Raw genomic sequence first — 23,531 nt, forward strand, 5'->3', positions numbered from 1 at the left:
TCAGTAGAATTCCTTCCTGGAGGAGGCCAAGAGGGCGTGGAGAGTCAGGAATTTCCCATTTTTGAATCCCTTGCCACCATAGAGATGTATAGGGTGAGCCTGGGGCAGGATTGCGTGAGAAACAAAGACAAAACTTGGGCTTCCCAAAGCACAAAGTAAAATTTGCTTTGAAATGGACCAGGAGAAGAGTTCCAACATGCAGCCGTGGACCGCTGGGCAGAACACCAGTAGGTAGATTAGGCACTGGCTTGTTTAGGTTTGAATCCTGCTCTGTGTAATACAAGAACATTCCTGTGAGGTAGTAGCTGGTGGGGTCCCACTGGGGATACACAATGGTGAGTCGTTGAATGTGCATCCTCCACTGATATGCAGAAATCCCCGTGAGAACATGTGCACCCCCACTGATATTCGGGGATCCCTTGAGTACACTTGGGTTGTTTCCATTGTTTGTTTCACTTTGTTTTGTTTTGTGTTTTTGAGTCAGAATCTCTCAAGCTCAAGTTGGCTTTAAACTCAAAATCCACCTGCCTCAGTAATTTCTTAAAGTTGTTGGGATTATAGACAGACCTGGACTGACCTGCTTTAGTTATTATTATTATTATTATTATTATTATTATTATTATTATTATTTGAGTTTACTTTTGTCCAATTAAAACATCTTTGTATTGGAAGGAAACATGCTGATAACCCACTGTGTCCAAAAGACCCTCCTGCAGGTGGGTGGAGACAGGTTCCTGGCACACCCACTGCCAGTCTTGGTTGCAGAGTGGTCTGCTGTTCTTTGCGTCTTCCCATCCTTTAATTCCCATTCTTCCTTTCTTCTTTTTTTCTCATCATCTTTTTTTTTTTTTTTTTTTTTTTCTGGAACTCACTCTGTAAAGCTTGCCAGGATTTGTCACATGTAATAAAACAGCATGTGTCATCTCCTATCCTGCTGAGGTGTCCCTTAGACGCCAGTGTGGAGGCATTTATNCCTCTAACCTTGGAAAGCTTGCCAGGATTTGTCACATGTAATAAAACAGCATGTGTCATCTCCTATCCTGCTGAGGTGTCCCTTAGACGCCAGTGTGGAGGCATTTATAAAGTAGCTTGCATTTCCCTAGAACTACTACTACCTGTAGCCAGCATGCCTATGATGTGCCTACGTCTGCCCAAATCTCACAGAAGAGCCAGCATCCACAGTGCTGTTTCCTTCTTCCATGGCAATCTAATGAGATGAGAGATGATGGAAGCTGGCTAGGCCAACCACCTGTGAGCCAGGCAAAAGCCGCACAGCAGTATGTAGGCAGGGCTTCTTGGCCCTCGGCTTCCTGCCTGGTGTTTTGCCTCTCTCACCTGGCTTCTGATCCCCTAGCCCATGTGTTGCCAAAGCTGTGTGCCCCATCCCAGCTTGGGTGGAGGCCATCAGCGGAGCCGATGCCCAGAAAAACATCAATAGCGAGTCATCTCTGGCTGTGGCAAATCCACGCTGGCTGCAGTCATTCCCCATATTGACACCCGGTGGGATCAGAGCTTTGATGGCTGACAAGCTCAATGACGTTCCTTGTCTGAGCTGAGACTTAAGGAAAAGAGAGAGGTAGAGTGATTCTGCACAGAGGCCAGGAGCCCTTGACAAAGAGCTCCCTGCAGCTAGTCTGCAGCCAGTCTGCTCACCGGCAACACACAAGCAACAGCCCCATCACAGGGCCTCCTGTCTTGTGACTAGGAAGTGCAAAGCTGAGAAAGACTGTGGGGGGGTGGGGTTGCTTGTCTGTATCCCTTCTGCTTTTTTAATTCAGCGTATTTAATTTATTGGCGCTCTGCTTCATTTCACGAAGGATTTGACGTAGCTCAGCGTCATTCCTGCAGCACTGTTGCGTTAAAAAACAAATGAAGAATTGAAGGCAAAGGTGAAGAAAAGTGAGGCCAGTAGAAAGAGCAGCAGCCAACAATAGGAATGATCTCAGCAACAATGTGGAGATGCCTTGAATCCACAAGATCCCCACCTTTCATTAGCCATGCCCTAAGATTAGGCCTTGGAATCTTTGCCTTCAGAGAGAGAGAGAGAGAGAGAGAGAGAGAGAGAGAGAGAGAGAGAAGAAAACAGAATCAGTTGGCTTTGGGGTATTTATTAAGCAATTCAGACACTGAAGTCTAGAAGGAATCTCTACTATGGTATATATATATATATATATATATATATATATATTGACCCACCACAATACAGTGCTCTTTGACCATCCCATAACATGAAATGATGGAGACCAGAAAAGTGTTTCAGAGTTCCAAAGTGTTCAGATTTTGGAAAATTGATGTAGAACGTCAAACGACTAGCCTTATCCAATCACATTGATGCTGGTAAAGTTTTGGGTTTCCAGTTGTATAGATGAAGAGGTGCTCAGTCTATTCCATGGGGTCATGGAGCGCTGCAGTAACTTAACCCGAGTCATCAGACGATGATGAGTCAGCCCAGTATTTTGTTGTTTCATCTGATCCCGTCATGTTTCATTGGTCATAACCTCTTCTATCCGCTAGTTCTGTGGATATGTTGTGAATATTGTACTCACCAAGGTAGAAATATGATCCAAATATGTGCAGTTAAAAGATCAGTAGTGACACTACTATCTGTAGCTACCATTATTAGTGTTTACTGTCGTGAGTGCTTTACAGTAAATGTACTAAATTCAGCATGGTAGATATGACTGTCATCCCTGATGACAAAGAATAAAAACAGGTTCAGAAAAACTGAGTAACTTCCCTACGGTCCAAGGACTCCTGGGTAACAGGCTAGGATTGGAACCCAGGTGTGTGTGACCCACAGCCCTTGCTTTGAATCCCTGGCATCACTCTCTTACCCTGGGGAAGCTGCCACCACCCTGCTCAGTGTTCCAGACACTGTGAAAGTTGGGTCTAAGGAGAGAACTTTTTGTAGGGCTGGAGGTCAAAGTCGAGGACCCCAATCCACAGGTGCCAGAGGGCCCTAAGCATCTTCTGACTTCTGGCTCTGATGGCCATCTCCACTTCAAGGCAGAACAGAGAAAGCCTGGTCTTATGAATGTGGTCAAATGTCTGCCTTGCAGATCAACACTGGGGCCGATCCCAGCGTAATGAGATGAGGCTTCTGCACCTGTGCACTGCCTGCTCCGGATGAATAAACATCTTTGGTCTCCAGAGTCTACAGCATGAGATGTTTCTGAGGCCTCAGTTAATTAAAAACCTTGGGATGAAAGACAAGAAAAACAACTCTGAACTGGCCCTGAAACAGAGCTGCTACTGGCAAGGACAGTTGCCATCTCTTTGTTGGGACAGAGTGATGTATTTAAGGAAGGAATGAGAGGAGAAGAATCCATCCCATGGAAGTCTGATGAGAATTAGTCAAGGGTGTGAACTCCCATGGCAAAGGGAGCATACTACTGATTCCTGAGTTCCGCAAACACCCATCATTTGCTTGTAACTTGCTGCACTCTGTTATGACAGCATTATGTATGATGAGGTATAGGAAACCCATACCTGACCTCCTCAAGATGAACACATGCAGAGGATATCCAAGACAGTGAGTGATGGGTGTCTAGGAGTCCTATTTATGTTCCTGGAAAGAAGTCCTGGACAAAGATGGCTCTCAAACTGAGCCCTGGCAGCATTTCAGCAGACAAGGAAGACTTAAGATGGGCTTCAGTCTCTTTCTAAGTTTACTAGAACCCACATCTACCAACTCATTGGCTTTAAATGATGTCAGTTACAGAGGCTAGAATTGTCAGCCTCTTCAGATGATGCCTATGTATCATCTAAAACATCAAGAAAACCCATCCTTGATGGGGAATGGGGAATAAAACTCAGTGGTAGATCACCTACTTACCCTTTGATTCCTTGTCATATCCTAGACCCTTGGCATGCTTTGATATCCTTAGATTATATGGCAGCCATCCAACCTCTCCCTCCTTCTTGAGGCCTCATTGCCAGTTATCTGTGTTCCTTTTTGTGATGTCTCTTACAAAAACATGGGGCATTGAATTTTAGGCCAGCCGTAATCTAATATGACCTTTTTCATTTTAATTACATCCCCAAACTCTATCCCAATAGTCACATTCTGAAGTTCCAAGTGGACATAAATTGGGGGGGACACTATCAACCACTGCAGAGTGGGAGTAATCTCCTAGTAAACCTCTGAGGCTACTTGTAGCAAGACCTACTTGCAACATGGCGTCGGACTATTCCAGGCACCTGCAAGGAATGTGTGTTTTTAGAGACGATTCAGAAATTTGACCTTTCCTTTGTAAATACATAGAAAGACAAGGGGAAAAAAAAAAACTAAATCAGACTAGAGGTAAGACACCTGCTAAATAAGAATTTAACCAAGGTTGAAACAAAGGATCATTCGATCATCTCTTTTTTTACGGGTTTAGATGTCAACATCTGGTAAGATACGATAAAATCTAACTTAGATGTTTGTTTCATGAACTCATTTGGTAGGACTTTGGGTAAGTTTTCATTTGAGCAATGGATGTGCAGCATGCCTGCTGGTGTTTTAAGATATAGGGCAGTTCAGCCATGAAGATGCAGAAAAGTTTGTTCTCTGAGGGAAGTTGAGCATTAGTGGAAGCTTCTCAATTGTGTGTCTTGTGAGTATACAACCATTGGAAGCGCAGAGCTCACATACAGCTTGCCCAGCTGTGCCTTGTTCCTATATAACACGCCTGAAAATTTGGGTGCTGATTGAATTGCAGGGCCGAAACCTTTTTGATAAATATTTACATTGTGATTATGTAGCTGTGTCACCACTGTGATTGCTCTCCAGTTGGCATGTTACCTTCAAGGGTCTATTTCCTGCTTTAGTAGACAAATCCTGACTGAGGCTAAGTCTTGAAGGAGGGCATCCTGAATGGAAGTCATTTCCCCTAATTTGTCTGGTTAGGGGCACTTTGACTATTATTTTGATTTAATGAAACCCCATCAGTGTCCTTGCCTGTGAGAGAGGTACCTCCTGTTCTCAGCTCTCCCTAGAAACCTGCTAATGTCAAACCTTAATAGCTCTTACCAGGAGATGGTTGCTTGTGCTTACGTATTTATTTGTAGTTTTATTTTAGGGGGGGTTGAAAGATAATAATGCCTTTTTTTTTTCCTTCTTACCCTCTTCCTATTCCTCCAATTTCTCCTTCCCCTTCTCCTTCTCCTTCTCCTTCTCCTCTTCGACAGACCCTTTTGAGATAGGGTCTTATGTAACCCAATCTGACCTGAAGCATGCTACCTTGCCCAGGCTAGTCTCAAACTCTCCTGCCTCCATTTCCCAAGCGCCCCCACATTGGACTAATGTGGTTTTCTTAATGGTTTTCTCCAGTCTTTAACCTTTATCACTCAGTTATCCAACAAGTAGTGAATGGGTCTTTGGGCTCAGCCTTCTGGGTTGATGCATGCCTTGCAAGCAAAGATTGGTGGGGGTCAAGGAATTCCAATTCTTTTGCTGCCTCATTTAAGACTTGGTATTCATGGAAGGAAACTCCAGTGTGTTACAGTTTCCTTTCCAGAGGAGTTCTTACCTGGTGACTCTAGGCTCCACAGCCCTGTGGCTTCTTGCTAAGAAATGACCCTTAGTAGTTGGCACTTCTGAAGCTTTTTCTGATGGGTTCCTTGCTAAGACAGCAGCATACCCGGCACTGCTTTCAGGACACCTTAGGGCACAGGTGCTTCAGTGATGACTCTGGAGTCCTGCCTCTTCAGTTTCATGTCTCTCTGAAGCAGTGAGTACCAGTTGAGTAGGAGAAGATGAAACTGATAAACCATCTTTGTTGTAAACTGGAGATACCTTCTCCCCCCACCCCCCAGCCTTTCCTGGGTGCTGAGTCACAAACACTTCTTACCCAGGGTAATTTTGAGAGGTGTGAAATCAAGAAAGACCCATGATACTGGGGTGCTCATAGAAATGTGAACTTCTATAGCCAAGGCGGGATTCAGTCCATGCCTGGAGCATTCCAGTCTCGCTTGGTAGGTAATGATAGTATACATTCAAATAAGGTAGAGATGTGGTCTACCTTAGCCTCATATATTAGACTGGAAATGGGAAATCTTGTATTTTTTTTTTAATTTTTAAAATTTTATTTATGTATTGTGTGTGGAAGATTGTACAGACATCTTCAAATGATAGTAATAATCACTGATGTCTCAATATACAGAACTATAACAGCTAATAGACCTCACCTCATAACAAGCTTTTAATCAATGGTAAAGTAATGTATTAGCTATTATTGCTATTAGCATTTGAACTTCAGGCCATGACTTTGAGGCCTTAGATCTTTGGGTAAAAAATTCTTAATGATGCATCATGAAATTGGAAACTGCAAAGAAAGCTAACCGATGTGGTAGAGGAATGGAAGTGGTGAATGCAGAAAAAGGGGGGTTGGGGAGAACCATTTATTGACTTCTGGGCAACAGACTGTTGAGCTGCTGAATAGCTGTCCTCGTGGCATTTGAGGCATTGTTGCTTGGAAAAGTGTGCCCAGCTGTTCTTCATCTCCATGGAGGTTGACAGATCTAGGGCAGATGGGCCAGGCCAGAGCCAGAGAATAAAAGAGAAGCAGTAAAGATGACAAAATAAATCAGGAACAAGCGAGGAGGAGAGCAGAGGGCCATAGCCTCATGGAAGTGCCAAAAATGATCATGGCAGCCCTTTCCATGAAGGACAACCTCAATGTGCAGTGTCCCTGGGACTATTGCTACCACTCCATCCCATGCAGCAGACTGGCCTCTTAGGTTTACCCATTCTGTAGTTCATGCCTACCTTGGCTGAACTTGATTGTTCTCAACCGGTTCTTCCAGACCCTCAAGAGTGCACTACCCTGCAGGCATTCTGGGGTATCCTAGGAATGAGGGCTAGAAGAACCTGGTGAGTGAAGTCCAAAGAAGTTGTTAAGCAGCCAAGAGTGGTGGCGCACGCCTTTAATCCCAGCACTCGGGAAGCAGAGGCAGGTGGATTTCTGAGTTCGAGGCCAGCCTGGTCTACAGAGTGAGTTTCAGGACAGCCAGGGCTATGCAGAGAAACCCTGTCTCGAAAAACAAAAACCAAAAAAANAAAAAAAAAAAAAAAGAAGAAGAAGTTGTTAAGCATGCTACAGTTCACAGGACAGTGCCTGCCACAAAGAACTGTCTAGCCTCCAGATGTCAGTCATGCTACTGTTTTGAGAAATCCAGGAGTAGTAGAACATTCTAGAATGGACTCCTTCAGGCTAACTAATTTATGCCAAGGCATTTCCCCCTCCGTTTACACCAAACCATGGAACTGAATGGCTTAGAAGACTGTTAAACATTTGCTATTCTAAGAAAATGTGCAGATTACTTTATAATCATGTGTTTCTTAGCTGTCTGCTGTACTTTGGATTTTAAAATATTTATATTTCTAAATAAGCAACTGACTCTTTGTATAGGGAAAATAACATATGCATTTGATCTCTGGGGAGTATGTTACAGACACCACCCTTAACGCTTTCTGTGCCCAGCGTCTTGCTGGCCGATGAGGCGCTACATTCAGGGCTCCAAGGCAGTGAGTGCCCTGCAGTTAGAATGTTGTGGCTGAGATGAAGACATGATGTTGGGTGGGGGGAGTTCCCTTGGGTCCGAGTGCAGCCAATAACAAGGGGAAGGCTGGAGGAGGGAGCAGCATCAGAATGCAAAAGACTAATGTCACTACTCAGTGTCTCTGGGAACAAAATCATGCTTTCCTGACTTAATAATACATTGCTGTCTCTAAATAATATAAGTATATGTTTTGTGCGTCCATTTGTAAACTTTCCGGGTCTTCTGAAATCCAGACTCAGCATGAAAACACACGCTATATTTGATTCTTGCATATATAGCACAGATTTTAATTTTATCCCAGTTATGGATATCTGGCACGTGCACCAGTACTCTGGGCAGACTGGTGTGAAATTCAATTTGAGCAGTTAAACACGAGGGCGAGAGAGTGTAAACTCCACAAGCGGATGCATTTCCAGCCCTACAGCATTTGGTGTGGGAGTGCGAGAGGCACCCACGTCCTCTCTTTCCAGCTAGGAATTTTCTTCCTCTTGTGGCAATCAGATTACAGATTTCTCTGGAAAGACACAAATCTTCAATGGTTCCAAGGGACCTCCCCCTCCCCCTCAATGTTATCCACAACACTTTTCACTTGTGAGCTAAGTATACTTGTTAGTTGAGTTCTGTAGAGACGCCCCTGCTTTCAAGACTGGGGAAGAACATCCTAGAAAATGTCTTGGGGGGGGGGGGGCAGGAGCGGAAATAGCAATGAGCTTAGCCTGCGTTCACATCTCAGCTCTATCAGGTGCACTGACTGAACTCCAGAACATTTTCAAAGGTGGTTCCTCGCCAGAGATTTAGCTCAGTGACAGAGTGTTTGCTGAACATATGTGGGACCCTGGCTTTGATCCCTAATCTGGAAGTAGGATGCTGTTCCTCATTTTTATTTATTCTAAAAATGGGAGTAAACTCTAGCCTTGGAATCCTTGGAAAGTGAAACACAGAGGGTAGTCCATAGGTACCGGGTTAATATCATTACGTTCCCCGAGAGGCACCTGGCATGCAGCCATCATGGCACTTACTGAAGAAGGACATTAAAATGATCTCATCGATGGTTATTAATGTTGGTAAACATGGCAGCCACTTCCATGCTTAACCAACCTTTATTTGGAAATTATCTAACACCTTTCCACCTGCCCCAATCTAATCATGTACCAAGCCTGGTATTGAGTGCACAAAAGCTTTTGATCTTCCACGTACCCAGTTGTGCTGGTGGGTTGTGTGTCGTTTAGGAACGTCAGGGAGGGATACTGTGTGTGTGTGTGTGTGTGTGTGTGTGTGTGTGTGTGTGTGTGTGTGTTGTTCACAGACTGAGACCTACAGGAAGTATCGGAATTGAATGGGTCCATTTCCTCTTACGTTCCAAGAGAGAACATCTGTTTTCCGTCAGTAAAAACGCCCATCTCTCCATTCGATTTGTTTCCACAGAAGAGCGAGTTGTCCCCATTGAAGTGTGCCGTTCCAAACTGTCAAAATACTTGCAGGGAGTAGTTTTCCGCTGTGATAAGTGTACCTTCACCTGCTCCAGTGACGAGAGTCTCCAGCAACACATAGAAAAGCACAATGAACTGAAACCTTACAAATGCCAGCTCTGCTACTATGAGACCAAGCACACGGAGGAACTGGACACTCACCTTCGGGATGAGCACAAGGTACTTGCCCAGGACTTCCTGCCTCCCCCCCCCCGCCCCCACCTCAGCACTCCTGTGGGGGAGACGGGTTAGTGTGGTCACATCTACTGTGTGTAAGCCAGGGAGACGAATTCAAGTGGTAATTACAGTAAAACTTGATTTTCTTAGATTAAAAGAAATGTAAGATCATTTTAGAACGTGGAAAAAGTAGATATGGCAAATAACTCACTCATACCTCCACTGTCCAAAACTTTGGGGGAATCTTTTCTATACTTGTTTCATTTGTTTTACATAATTTTGTTTATATTGTATATAAAACAACATATCTTGCTTTTTTTTTTTTAAAGTCCTGTCTAAAATTTTGTCTTATTTTAAATGTGCTTAATTATTATAGTGTTGGCCGACTTCCTGTAAAGGGCAGTCAGTAGATCTTTTGTTTTGGGGTGGCCATATGTAGTTTCAGTGGCAGTTAGTTGTTCAAACCCACCATTAGTATATAGCAAGAAAGCAGCCACAGACACAGTGGTGTTTGAATAAAACTTTATCCAATAAAAGATGACAGGCTGTGGCCACTTAGTTGCCAATGCCTTGACTCTCGGTCATGTAAGTTGTTTCTAAGGTTTTGCTAATTACAACTTTGAAAGGCATTACTATACATATGTGATCAATTTAAGAAATTGATATGCTTTTTAATGATATAGGAAGGAGATTTTGTGGGGGGGAAATTCTCTTCTGTAGATTTGCTGAGAGTTAGAGCTACACGTGATGGCTATCTTAGTATAGGGATTATTTTGCTTACTGTAGTTACAGGTTTTGCATATTGCCCCAAGCACAGAAGGAGTTATGATTAGTATTTGTTTCTGAAAATAGCCTACTGCAATCCTTTCTAATTAACCAAATCCAAAACATCTATTAAGCATTTACTCAAGACATAATGAAAAGCATTTTTGATCCCGTTTCCATTTTTCTCACTCTGAATCCTTTTCAGCAGAAACATGGCCACTCGTTCTTAGCCTTCCAAACCCACGTTATAAATATTTTATTGCCTGAATCATCTCTTGGTAAGGGCTACCAGAGCTTTCTTTGCTCTGGGTCCACATTTTAACAGCTTGCTTGCAACTTCTCTGGTTGCCCGTGACAGCCCCTGAAGTAAGAGAAAAGAAAATTCTAGATTGCTGCACTCAGAAATCTTCATATCCTTTCTTCCTCTGTCTTCCCGGGAGTGTTTCATCCTAACTCAGGGGGCGGGGGGGGGGGTGTATCCCAGACCAAGCTCCTCGTATTCATTCATTCATGCGCACCTTATTTATGCACAGTCATCCTTCTATTATGGCGTGCAAGCCTTCGGGCTCCCATTTGGGAACAAATCAGGAAGATATTCTTCCCTTGTGGATGCAGCAGATTCTAAACTACTAGAAAATTCAGGGACTGACAGAAACCAAACCAGATACCAGGCATCCTGAGCAGTCAGTTGAAGGCTGGGGCTCGGGACTTTGGGCTGTGAAGTGTGTTCTCCAGAAAGAGGGAACCGAATTCAGGACTCTTAGAACAAAGAAACCCAAGTAATTGCATTTGCTCGTTGCTTATTGTGTGTGCATTTGTGCATTAGGAAGCTGCTCGCATATGAAGGCCTGTTTTCTGGCTGACCAGTAGGGATTGTTATTCGAAGGACAGAAAGCCTTTTAAGAGTAGATGGAGCCCTTGTTCTGCCTGCGTTGGCACTCAGTCTATGGCCCATAGACTGTGTGTGAGTAAAATTGTGCTCCAATATAGCAAGAATTGTATTTACCATAAAGGCAACCACGCTCTCAAAGGCCTGAAATATGAAACCAGTAACGATATCTTGTATTTTAGATAAGTTTTGTGATGATTTTACCACGTCGTGCTATGTTTTTCAATTTTGCCCTTTCTTGGTTGATGAGTGTTTTAAGTCCAATGAGTACCTACCTGCAACTGAGGATTCGCCACTTTCAGCATGCCCCTGTGGATTCTATCTGGTCTGGATTGTTATTAAGTTTATGAGATTCATGCTTATTAGATAGCAGCACTTTTCTATTCTCTCTCTCTCTTTTTTTTTCCTCCTAAATGATGATCACATAATACAATTCAGTGCGGTTGAAACTGGTTTTCAGCAGATGAGCACTGGCACTGTGCACTAGCAAAGCGTGGCTGTTCATCAGCGAATGGTATACAAATGTCAGGCTTCATAGAAAGGCTATGGGAGCTGTCGGTGTGTTCTAGACTGACTGCTGATAATGACTCTAAGGCAAAAACCAGGAGTTAAAGGCCTAAGAAAATTAGAAGGAAATAGAACTTGTTTTACTCCCAGATCGTAATAGCTACGAAATCCTGATGATAGTATAAAAAAACTGCTAGAACACTCAGGAAATGATCGAGGCTACAGGATATGAGACAGGTACAAAAATAAATTGCTAAATGCTGAAAACAAAGATTGTAAAAGATTTATTACGTGTATTAACATCAAAAGGAATAAAATAGTTTGGTATGAAATTAACCTAAGAGCTGTAAGATCTAGTCACTGAGAGCTACATAGTCCTACTGAGAGAAACAAAAGACTTATATTGTTTCCATATGTACCACATTCATGAAATAGGTAACTAATTCAGTATTGATCTTTTTTTCTAATCAGACCTACAGAATCTTCATCTAAACTTAGGACAGTATTTTTTATAGACAATGATAACTAAATCTAAAACTTAATGTGGCAATGCAAATGATGTGGATTTGTCTAAACAATAAACAGAAGCACAGTTGAGAGACTCAACTCTTGCTTTCAGAGCTTAAAGTAAAGCTACAGTAGTTAAGAGAGTGTGGCATTGCTCAGTTTAACGGAGCAGAACAAGTCCACGAGTAGACAGTCTTGTGAGTGTGGCCGCTTGATTTCAATCAAGCATGTCAACACAGTAGAGAGAGGGTATTCTTCCGAAGGGAGCTCCGAAACAATTAGATTTGCACATAGACGTTTTGACCCTTGGTCTCTAATTAAAACCAGTTAAAAAATGGTCATAAGTATTTGGGCTAACCTATGAACATTTTGGTGAAGCATGAATTTTGCTAGAAATAAGAAATGAAATGTTAGATGTCAGAATACTGCTTAGATAAGAATCAAAAGCTGTGAGCATTGAGACAAAAGGGAAGTTGAATGTCATCAGAACTAAGTGTCCCTCTGTGATGGTATGTACACACTTGGCACTATTAGAAGATGTGGCTCTGTTGGACTAGGTGTAGCCTTGTTGGAGTAGGTCTGTCTCTGTGGGTGTGGGCATTAAGACCCTCATCCTAGTGACTGGAAGCCAGTCTTCTGCTAGCAGTCTTCAGATGAAGATGGAGAACTCTCAGCTCCTCCTGCTGCATGTCTGCCTGGATGCTGCCATGTCCTCGCCTTGATGACAATGGACGGAACCTCTGAACCTGTAAGCCAGCCCCAATTAAATGTTTTTATAAAACGTTGCCTTGGTTATGATGTCAGTTCACGGCAGTAAAACCCAAACTAAGACACCATTAGAAGATCCCATTAAGAAAGCAAAAGGCCAACAGCCTGAAACAAACATTTGTCAAGTATTGAAGTACCAGGCCATGGAACCAACACATACACAGAACTCTTTTAACTTGACTCAAAATGAGTGAAAATTTTGAATAGACACTTCTCCAGAAAGCACAGACAAGTGGTAAATATGTCCATTCAAAGATGCTTGACAAGATTTACCACTAGCAAAGTAGAGCCTAAAGAAACATTAAGTTTTCTTTATCTACCAAGTTGGTTGATTCCAGGCTGTCAAGACCAAGGTGTTACTGAGGATGTGGAGAAAGTTGAAGTTATCCTGGAGTTTCTGGTGGAAGCAAAAAGGGGTGCAGCCACTTTGGAGCAGTTTGCCAGGCTGTGTAAATGTTAAGTACTGTGTTACTATGACACCCAGCAATTCTGCTCTGGCTATCTTAGTCAAGGTTTTATTGCTGTGAAGAGACACCATGAATGCAGCAACTCTTATAAAGAAGGCATTTGTTGGAATTTGCTTACATTAAGAGGTTTAATCCATTACTGTCATTGTGGGAAGCATGGCAGCCCACAAACAGACATGGTGCTAGAGAACTTGCTAATAGTTTTACATCTGGAGTATTAGGCAACAGGAATTGAGAGTCTGGGTCTAGCTTGGGCCTTTGAAACCTCAAAGCCCATCCCCAGTGACATATTTCCTCCAACAAGGGCACACCTATTTCAACAAAGCCACACCTCTTAATCCTTGTCAAGTAGTGCCACTCCCTGATGACCAAGCATTCAAATCTGTGAACCTGTGCCAACCCTTCCTACTGAAACCACCACACTGGCTTAAAATAGAACTGAAACACAGACTTTCTATCCAGTGGAAAGCTGCTTGTGGGTAAGGAATAAATTACTGATGTTTAGTAGCATGGATGGGTCTCAGATCATATTAAATGGACAGAAATCAGACTTCGGTTTTTATGTGAGCTTCTAGAAAGTACAGCACTGAAGCAACAAGAAGTAGCTCAGAAGTTGCCTAGGGCTGCATCTTGGGAATAAGGTTCAATTATAAAGAATTTGAGGGATCACCTCCAAGGTGAAGATAATTCTAAACTGACCTGGGTGAAGGTCTAAATCAGTCACTTTACTTAAAGAAAAAAAAAAGTTGAATTGTTCTCTTAAAATAGATAAATAAGATAAATTATACTTCAGTCCCCAAACTCTGGTACATAGCAAGTCCTTAGTAAATGCTAAGTTTCAGAAGAACTTTCTGCCAAATTAATCGTTGAACCAATAGCTCCAGACTAATTCATAAGTTGTCAACAAAAAAATCTGAGGTGGAGATTGCTGCCATGTTTTCAGTAAGATAATGTTGAGTGTATTGCCTTTTATATCCTGGCACAAATCACTTTAGGTGATGTTGTATGGTGGAGAAAATCTAAAAGAGTCTATCTATAAGGCTGTGTAGAATGTGTTTTTACATCAAAGGATTTTATTAAACAGACCTGGGCATACCAACCCTGGACATCTGAGTTCTCACTGCCAAGGCTGTAAACCTGAGGCACATCTCTAAAGATGCTGATATCATGTGCCGTGGACAGAAAGCTGGTAATAGCGGAAAGGGTCCTTGAAGTCAAATACATCATTGCATTTAAGAACCAAAATGTCAAGTGCACTTGATGTAGGCTGCCATGTTTATCCCCAGAAGCCAGAGTGCAGAGGAGAAAGGGTGGCGATCAGAACCCTCATTTTAGTGGTGACAAACAGAATCCTGTCCTTCTAGACCTTTCTCTGTGCCAGCGAGCAAGGAATCACGTGTAATCTCTCGGGATCTAAAGTAAACAGTGTAGGCTGTTTCATTTTTCTCATCCTTTGACTCTGTCTTTTTCTGATCTCACTCGATCCTCTCGAAGGCTGCACTTTACTCTGTCACTTCCTCCTCCTCCTCCCCTCCCTCTGCACTTACACAATAAAATGTTAGCTACTGACACCACTTCTCCACAGTTCCCGTGAAACATGCAGGCTTAACACTTCTAGGAGCCTTAAAGTCTTGCTAAAAAAGAGCTTATATGTCTTACATTTAACACAAAAACAAAAACCATTTTTATTTTGAAGAAAATTTTAAGTTTATTTCAGTACCTTGTTAATGTTGTTTCATAGTTCTGAAGTCTCTTTGCTACTTAAAGGAACATAAAAATATATTATCTCTAGCTTGGTTTTCTCATAAAATTCTCATGTTCAGTATATTACATTTAGGATAGTCTATTCAGGCAGTATACATTTACTAATTGAATTTACTTTGAAATGTTTTTAATTTTTTTTTATACAAATGGAGTCTCAGGCAACTGAAGTCTAAGAAATGTGTATCTTTGACTCTCTCTCTCTCTCTCTCTCTCTCTCTCTCTCTGTGTGTGTGTGTGTGTGTGTGTGTGTGTGTGTGTGTGTGTGTGCGCGCGCACATGTGCGCAGTTTCCAGGAAACAAAAGAACCTTCAATCCAGAAGCAAGCAACAAGCTCTGGCCTCTTAAATCAGTTTTCTAAATCCATAAAATACACCGTAGTGAAAATTTCAGAAAATGAAATTTGTACTGTAGATTTTCACTCTCTCCAAACCACCAGACAAACCTTTAGCCACATTTCTTTTGTTGTGTTCAGTTTCTGAACTAAGTCCCAGTGAGCCGTCCCGGGGCTTCTGAGGACGTCTGCGGGCTCCAAGCCTCTGAGGAGGCTTGTTTTCTTTCAGCACTGATCTCCCTCCTGTTGGCTTTGTTTGTTGATATGTCAGCTGGACATCTGTCTCTTTCATGGGGTTGAGAAGACAGATAAACCGGAATTAGACAAGTAAGACATGTGACTGCTTTCCAGAGGCGGCGTGTACTTCCACGAGCTCTGGGCAATATTTATCAAGTCAACATTAGACAAAGACATTATTTGCCCATAACCTTTGAAAGTATTCACTGTCTTCCCTGGTCAAACCTGGTGCTCTCACTTCTAACCTGCTCTTCGTTCGACATTCCTGTATTTTCTTCTACAATCTAACAGTGTCTGCTGCAGAAACACAATGAAATGAATCATTGAGTGAAATGAAATCACTTTTCAAAGATGAAATTTGAGGAAGCCTGTTGGTTGAACTTATCCAACCTTGGCGGCCCTGCCAGCATTTGTGCTTTGGATCCAGAAGGTGGGCAACAGCTTAACTGACCCGATCAGAGTTTCTTGATGCTGGACTTCTCTGGCTTTCCTCACAGCTTGTGTCTAGAATTATACCAGGGCCTCCAAAGGAGTAGACTTCTTCTGGACTTTGTCCAAGTTAAGTTGGTCAGAAGCTGAATTCAGTTTCAAGAAATTGGATCTGGACTTTGTCTTCTGTGTTCCTTACCCCTCTAGCCACTTCAGGTTTATCTCTTTGTACTGTTCTTTAAAAGTCTTTTATTTTGAAGAAAACTTTTCAAGGGACGCCACCTACCCATCAAGTTTCCACCACAATAGTGGTATCAATACCTACTGGGTGTTTGCTTGTTTGTTTTTATTCGCCTGGGTTATCCACCTTAGTGGATCCTGAGTGTGCCTTTGCATTCTTACAGATGGTTTGTTATAGCAGAAAAAGCCTGAGCTATCCTCCTGAAAATAAGAGAATCATCACATCATGCCTTTAGCCCTTATTTCCTGTTGTGTTCTCATCTTCTGATGTGGAAGATAACTGTAGCATACTGTACACAGCAGTCTAAGAAAAATGGGGTGCATGTAAAGACCACTGGATGGATACATTTATAGTATGTAACAGATATTCACTAAGTATTTTGTTTAATCTTTTAACTAGAGAGTATCTGATTTTCTTCTCACCTCAGCAACCAGATTTATGGGATGTGAATGTCATGAATTCTTTATATGTTGTGATCTTGTGTGGGTTTTTGGTTTTTGTATTCCCCTTTTTGAATTTTTTGAGACAGTTTTTTTTTTTTCTATCTAACAGCTCTGGCTGTCTTGGAAATCATTCTGTACACCAGGCTGGCCTGGAACTCACAGAGATCCACCTGCCTCTGCCTCCTGACTGCTGGGATGCATAGCTCATGTGGGTTATCCTGTCACCAATAGATTTAAATAATACCACATGTAAACTACATGTGTAGACAACTACATGTAGAATAGTATTAAACCGGAAAACAGAAAGGATTCCTGCCCTTCAGGACAACATTAGTGAATATCAATGTCCTCTCTTTAAGGTTTTCCTCTAACTCTTAGCAAAGATGCTACTAGCTAAGAATGCAACCTACTTTTAAAATTAATACCTTAGGGCTGGAGAGATGGCTCAGTGGTTAAGAGCACCGACTGCTCTTTCAAAGGTCCTGAGTTCAAATCCCAGCAACCACATGGTGGCTCACAACCATCCGTAATGAGATCTGACACCCTCTTCTAGAGCATCTGAAGACAGCTACAGTGTACTTACATATAATAATAAATAAATCTTTTAAAAAAAAATTAATACCTTATTATTTGTTATGTATAAGGGTGCTTTGGATGCATGTGTCTATACACCACATGCATGCCTGTTGCTCACAGAAGTCAGAAAAAGACTGAAAGTAGAGTTATAGATGCTTGTGAGCTGCCATGTGGGTGCTGGACATTGAACCTTGGTCCTTTGGAAGAGCAGACAGTGCTCTTAACTGCTCCTTCACCAGCCCCTTCAGGATAATTTTTCATCTGCCTCCCTGACCATGCTCCTGTGGGCAATAATCCTTCAGCTAATATTTTGTTTTTCACACTGACTCCCTTCCTACATATCCATCTGACTTTCAAAGACAGCCAAGGATCTGCTTATGACATGGACTAGCAAAAGGGGGCCAGTGGGCCAATTCCAGTGCACCATGAGTTTACATGGCCAACCATCCAAGAAAGGGAAGTTTTTAAATAGTTGAAAAACTCAAAAGCCTACAGATTCCAAAGTTTGCTGTCCGTACACAAGTGTTTATATGTGTATATTTGTATGCATCTCTACATATTGTTCCTGGTGGGTTTTGAGCAATTAAGTTTTTGTGGTCCAGAAAGCTTCCAATAGTCACTTATAGGGCCCTTTACAAAACAAATTTCTCAGCCTGTGTATAAGTCATTCTCAGTTCCACGGTGCCAGTTAACAACCATACCACAGGTCATGGCGCCATGTTCTCTGCTTTTCCTTTTTCTAGAAAGGCAAGTTTACTCTGGCTGTTCTTCCTTCCAGTGATAATAAACTGTAGGGAATACAAGAGTCTTGGTTGGGTGTCTCATGTGAAGGTATGTATAGCCAATAGGAGGCTGAACTCTGTCCCCTGAAAACCTGAGGTTGGACTTGCTTTGTCACAGTCTTTCCTACTTGATGTCTGTGACATCACCTGAAGATGAGTGTGGCAAGTTCCATTCTGTCTCCAGCAAGCATGTCTATATCAATCTGTTCTGTGCCCATCTGGACGCAGCACGAAAATGCATGTTCAACTTGGTAATCTTAATCAATTGCATAATTCTTAAAGCAAGCTGGCGTGGCAGGGGTGGGGTATATTCAAAGAACAGATCTAAATCTATTTCATCTCCTCTCCCCCATCTCCTGAATGGTTTAAACCCAACAAATAGGAAAGGTTGTGAAAGCTGTCATTAGCTGGGAAAGGGGGTTCCTGGGGTCATCACATCACAGTTCAGGGGTCAGTGTTTGCTGATCAGCTCATGGACGCCATTTCTCACATCCCTCTTCGCAGCTGCTTTCACCCTACACTGGGTTAGTGACTTTTGATGGAGATGTTGGGTTGGGGTCACTCATGTGTGATTTTCACAGAACATGTGGGTCAGCATATAGTGTTACAATCTGAACATGAGCTTCGGACACGTGAAACTCGGGGAAGGGTTCTCGATAAAACGCTCCTAGACCCGCTCTTTCTCCCTTGGTTGTCACCTTTTATGGAAACAGGATGATGGGATATTACTTCTGGTCCTGGGAGGTGGCGGAGATGAATGGCCTTCAATTTATCTTCTGGGCCATCAAGATATTAGCCACTTAGCCATCAGTCACCTGGTTCAGGGAAGACCTTTGGTCCTCTCCAAAGCTAACTGAGAGGTACATTGGAACCTTAATCAAGTGTATACCCTTTGGCTCATACTCTTTTACTTTACATCTGGAAATTTCAGTTATGAAATGAAACCTGAACATGAAAGAACACGAGAGCCAGGAATAACATAACCCCAGGTAAATACACAGAGGACTAGGAGATCATATCCTCTTATGAACTATGGTCAGGTGATTCAAGATGACATTCACTCACGGAACACTGTGTGTGTCACACAGGGCCGAAGACATTGGAGGTAGACACTGTTGTTGAGAAGAGATGGAACTGGGAGAGGACAGAGAGTCTGTCGTCAGGGTTTGCAGCTTGGAGGCAGGGAGGCAGAGCAGGAGGGTGTGTGTGATGTGAGCGAGTCTGGATGCTGTGGGAGGGAGAAGCAGTGTGATTAATGGCAGAGCAACAACAGGAAGGCTTCCTGATGAAGACCCTCGGCTGGGCTGGGCAACTGAGTCCACGTGTGCAAGGCATGTGGCAGGCCCAGGCTTAGCAGAAGGGGCATGTTGGGAAGCTCAGTAAGTGGAGACGATGGAAAGAGGAGAGCTTGGGTAAAGCCTGTAACCCACAGCACAAAATTTGAAATTGACCCTCAGGGCAAAGATTGGCATTTTCTACTCATCCATGTGTATGTACAGGGGCCTTTATGTATGTACATGTATGGAGGCTACAGGTGGCCATTGAGCATCTTTCTTAATCACTTTCCACAGTAGTTCTCGCCCACCCTGGAGCTCACCCACTCAGCTCCATTGGCCGGCCAGTTAGCCCCAGGGAATCTTCTTCCTCCTCCTCTGTAGTTAGGACTACAGGGCGCACAGCCGCATCCGACTTTTCCTGTGGGTCCTGGGGAATCCAGACATTGCTCCTCATCCTTCTACAGGAAGCTTTTACTGACTGAGACATCCCCCTGGCCTCTTAATATTTTCTTAAAGGATGACTCTGCCCATGCTGGGGAATAGATACAGGAAGAGGGGAAATGGATGCTTCGGACCCAGTTTTGGAATGAGGTTTATCCAGTCAGGAGACATGATAGGCTAATAGGGGCAGAAGCAAAAGAGGAGTCCTCCCTCTGTGCTCAGATTAGCATTTAGATGGCTAGTTTGGGGGGTTTTAAATGGTAGAATAACCCAGCACTATACAGATTTTTTTTTTTAATTTTAGAAATCTTCTCATTACATAGCAAAAAAAAAAAAAAAATAGAAATGGTTTTAAGTCTTAATTGCTTTGCAGAGATTATAGACATCTTCAGGACAGATAAATCCTGGGTTGTCCTGGGATGAACGTCTGCCATGGAAGTGCCACATACTGTTTTAAAATTGTGCAGAATCTGAAATGTGAACAGTTTTCTAACAAGGAAAAATAGAGATAAGCATAGTTCTTCAGAAACCCGTAAGAAAGGGAAGGGACAAAGGGAGAGAACTAATGACTTCGAGGTGGAAGCCCAGGCCCAGCATGGGAAGAGATCAACTGGCTTCCCAGGTTCCATCCTCATGGGTAGAGCAGTGCTTCCTGCCTCCCCCTAGCTGTACCAGTCTCCTATGCAAGGTTGCCAGAGCAGTATTAAGTCTCATCATAGAGCCGAGTTGGCCCTGGTACCCTGAGTTGAGATCCCTCTCATTTGTCACAGCCAATGATGACGATCCCATCTGCTGGGCATATGGAATTGGTGGTGCTCAGCACATTTGTCCCAGCCTGGCCCCAGAGAGTACTCTGAATTGTCTTGTAAGCCCTCTTTCCTCCCTTGTGCTCTCATTGCACTGTCTACTGTGGCAGCTGTGGACCATGCCTACCTAATTAATGATGTCTGCCTTCTTTCCCTAAGTATCCTGGGAGCCTCTGGAGGCAGGGACCGAGTGGCATTTGTCTTGATATCCCCCCTGCCCTGGCCTTCAAAAGGGGGAACAGAACACACACCTCATACAGAGCATAAAGCTCTAGCTTGTTCTAGCGGCCTCACCTGTCACCACTAACAACTCTATGTGTGCGGAGAAGGCACATCTTTGTGCTGCTGTTGATCTGATAACCCCAAACCAGAGCTCGTTAAGACATAATAGTTTGGATTATTGCTTCCTTTGAATGATACTTTGAGGGAAGCTCAGGTTCTCACATTAGTCTAACTACATTTTAGATAAATAAAAACCACCCACTGTGTGTGTGTGTGTGTGTGTGTGTGTGTGTGTGTGTGTGCGCGCACACGCGCGCATGCGCTCATGTGTGTCTGTGTGCATGTGTCTGTGTGTGTGTCTGTGTGTGTCTGTATCTGTGTCTGTATGTGTGTGTCTGTGTGCATGTCTTGAGACTGCTCTGTCTCTGCCCCTGAAGCTCCTCATTCAGGCACTTTCATTACTGAGCACTTTTAAGTTCTCCCATTAAACCATCCCGACAGCCTCACGGTCAACACATTTCAGTAGCTCTTAAGGTTAGTTACCTGTGTTTTGTGTCTTGTAAATAGGCTATATAGTCAGTTTCAAACATGTAACCCAACTAGTAGCAATAGCACGGTCTTCCATTTAATCTAGAGTTAAAGGTCTGATGGTCCTCACTGATACATCCCAGGAGCATGGTTGACAGGTAGTCAGGACATCTGTAGGAAGGAGCCTCTTTGCATACAGAAGTATTGAAAACTTGGGTAGTTAACAATGGACACGTTTCGTTTTAAATTCAGTGTTGATACAATGTGATATGTTTTGTGATGCTCTGGGCCTATCTCTGCTTTTTGTACCTGAGACTCACAAGTTTGGTGAGGAGGTCCAGTGTTGGAATGGGAAGCCAAGAACAGATCTGTCTCTAAGAGTCAGAATGAAGAAACGGATCTCTCAGGTTCCTGGCTTGTCTGGACTCAGATGCAAAAAAAACACATAGGGGAAATAAATGATGCCGGGAAGATCTCTTCCAAGAGTGGCCGTGCTGTCTGTGGTTCATTTCTCCATCGTTCGCTTGGCCCCTTTTCAGGTCAGCCGTAACTTTGAGCTGGTTGGCCGGGTTAACTTGGATCAGCTGGAACAGATGAAGGAGAAGACTGAGAGCTCCAGCAGTGAAGACGAGGACAAGGACGACGAAATGAGCAGCAAGGCTGAGGACAGAGGTTAGTCTTACCCTGCTCCCCGAGTCCCAGATGGCACCCAGAATGTCCACAGTGAGACAGAAGGGGGAGGCAGGAGGCTGCTGGGGGGAAGAACAGAAGGAAGGATCCTTCTTGGTTAAGCAGCAGAACAGACTGGCTTAGGCACCATCAGGGGCCCTGTCTTTACAAACTATTACCAGCTATAGAAACTCAAAGGAAAACAGACATTTCCTTTCTAATTATAGATGTATGTTTGCTAAGGAAAAAAAAAATGGTTCCTAGCAAGGAAAACTAGTGTCTGAGGAGTCTTCAGAATGCAGACAGCAAGGAGCAAGACGAATGGCATGGTAGTGCTATCGAGGAATGAGTTTGAACTTGGATTGCTGCTGGGGTCATAGTGAGAGCCGGTAATGAACTTGGACATTATACATGTCTCCCCCTGCGGGGCCATTCCCTTAGCTTCTTAAGGCTCTGCTTTCACTCTGCCAAGAGGAAGAGACAGTGTCTCACCCTCTCCTGTAGTTGCAGAAAACACCAGCAAAGGTTTTTATTGACGTTTTGAACTATTGCTCCAACCCTGCCACTCCCATTATTCTAAGATAAGAAGACTCCACCATGTGTTTAATCGCAGAAGGCATGTTTATGTGATCTAGAGACTTGTCCTGGTTTCCTCTTTAGAGCACTGTGGGCATCTCTGAGTATATAAAAACACAGGGTGAGATGGGGGTGGAAGGGCTGCAGAAGCAGCTAAGAGTGCTTGCTCCTTTTAAGAACCCGAGTTCGGTCCCCGAAACCCATTTCCATCAGTTTACAACCACCTGTCACTCCAGTTCTGAGAGCTCAGACTCTTTCCTCTGGCATGCCCACACCCACACACATACTCAAAATTAAAAAGAAAGAATATAGGTTGGTATATGTTCCTTAAGTTACTGCAGATTGAGCAAAAAAGTTCACGCATAGATACTGTAAATATGAGCGAAAAGCATAATAGCCACTACCATTGTAGGGATGAGAAGAATAGTATTAGCGGCCACTGCCAAGCCTTGTTTCTTTAGTCCTGTAATATGAAGGGTTCTGAAGCTACCCCACTGGATCTTGGCCCCCAGGACTTTGCTTTCTGTCTTTGTGAGTTCACCAAATCTCAAATAATAATGACAGTGACAATGATAATAGTGCCTGTCTCCTAGGGTGATCAATGTATAGATTTTTTACTTAAAAGCTTCTGGCTTAAAACTTTGGTATTTTCTTTAGTTTTAGTTGACAGGTTAAAAAAAAAAGTGTGCGTATTTATGATTTAAAATAGGTGCACATTGCGGAATGGCTAAATGGAGTTTTTCCCTCACTTATCTTGGGGAATAAGATCTTAATCAACTGAGCAATTTAAAACTGCAATAGTATTATTGGTTATAGTCACCATGACACACAATTGATCTCCTAAACTTATTCTTTCTGTTTGCCTGAAATTTAATGTCTTTTGAGCAATATGTCCCCAGGATCCCAACCTTGGGCTTTGGAAATGTCCATTCCAACAGAAATGTCCATTCCACAGTGAATTTGACTGACGCGTCACATGGAGTGAAATAATTTGCTATTTGCATTTATGCCTGGCTCGTTTCCTTTAACATACAGTCCACATCCATGTTTTCACAAATGACAGGATTTCTCGTCTTTTTTTTTTTTTTTTTTTTTTTTTTTTTAACCTTTTAACA

At 43.0% G+C, this 23,531-nt stretch overlaps 1 protein-coding gene across 5 annotated transcripts in view; it reads left to right on the top strand.

Annotated features, from left to right (window-relative positions):
* The window catches only part of Znf462 (zinc finger protein 462), a 137,520-nt gene that overhangs the window by 105,280 nt on the left and 8,709 nt on the right, over positions 1–23,531 (top strand). For all 5 annotated transcript variants that reach the window (XM_029540266.1, XM_021200552.1, XM_029540263.1 and 2 more), the window contains exons 10-11: positions 8,971–9,194; positions 21,711–21,843. In XM_029540266.1, the coding sequence (XP_029396126.1) occupies positions 8,971–9,194; positions 21,711–21,843 (357 nt within the window). The remainder of the gene's footprint in view (positions 1–8,970; positions 9,195–21,710; positions 21,844–23,531) is intronic.

Source organism: Mus pahari, chromosome 6 (genome assembly GCF_900095145.1).
Source record: "Mus pahari chromosome 6, PAHARI_EIJ_v1.1, whole genome shotgun sequence".
NCBI lineage: Eukaryota > Metazoa > Chordata > Mammalia > Rodentia > Muridae > Mus > Mus pahari.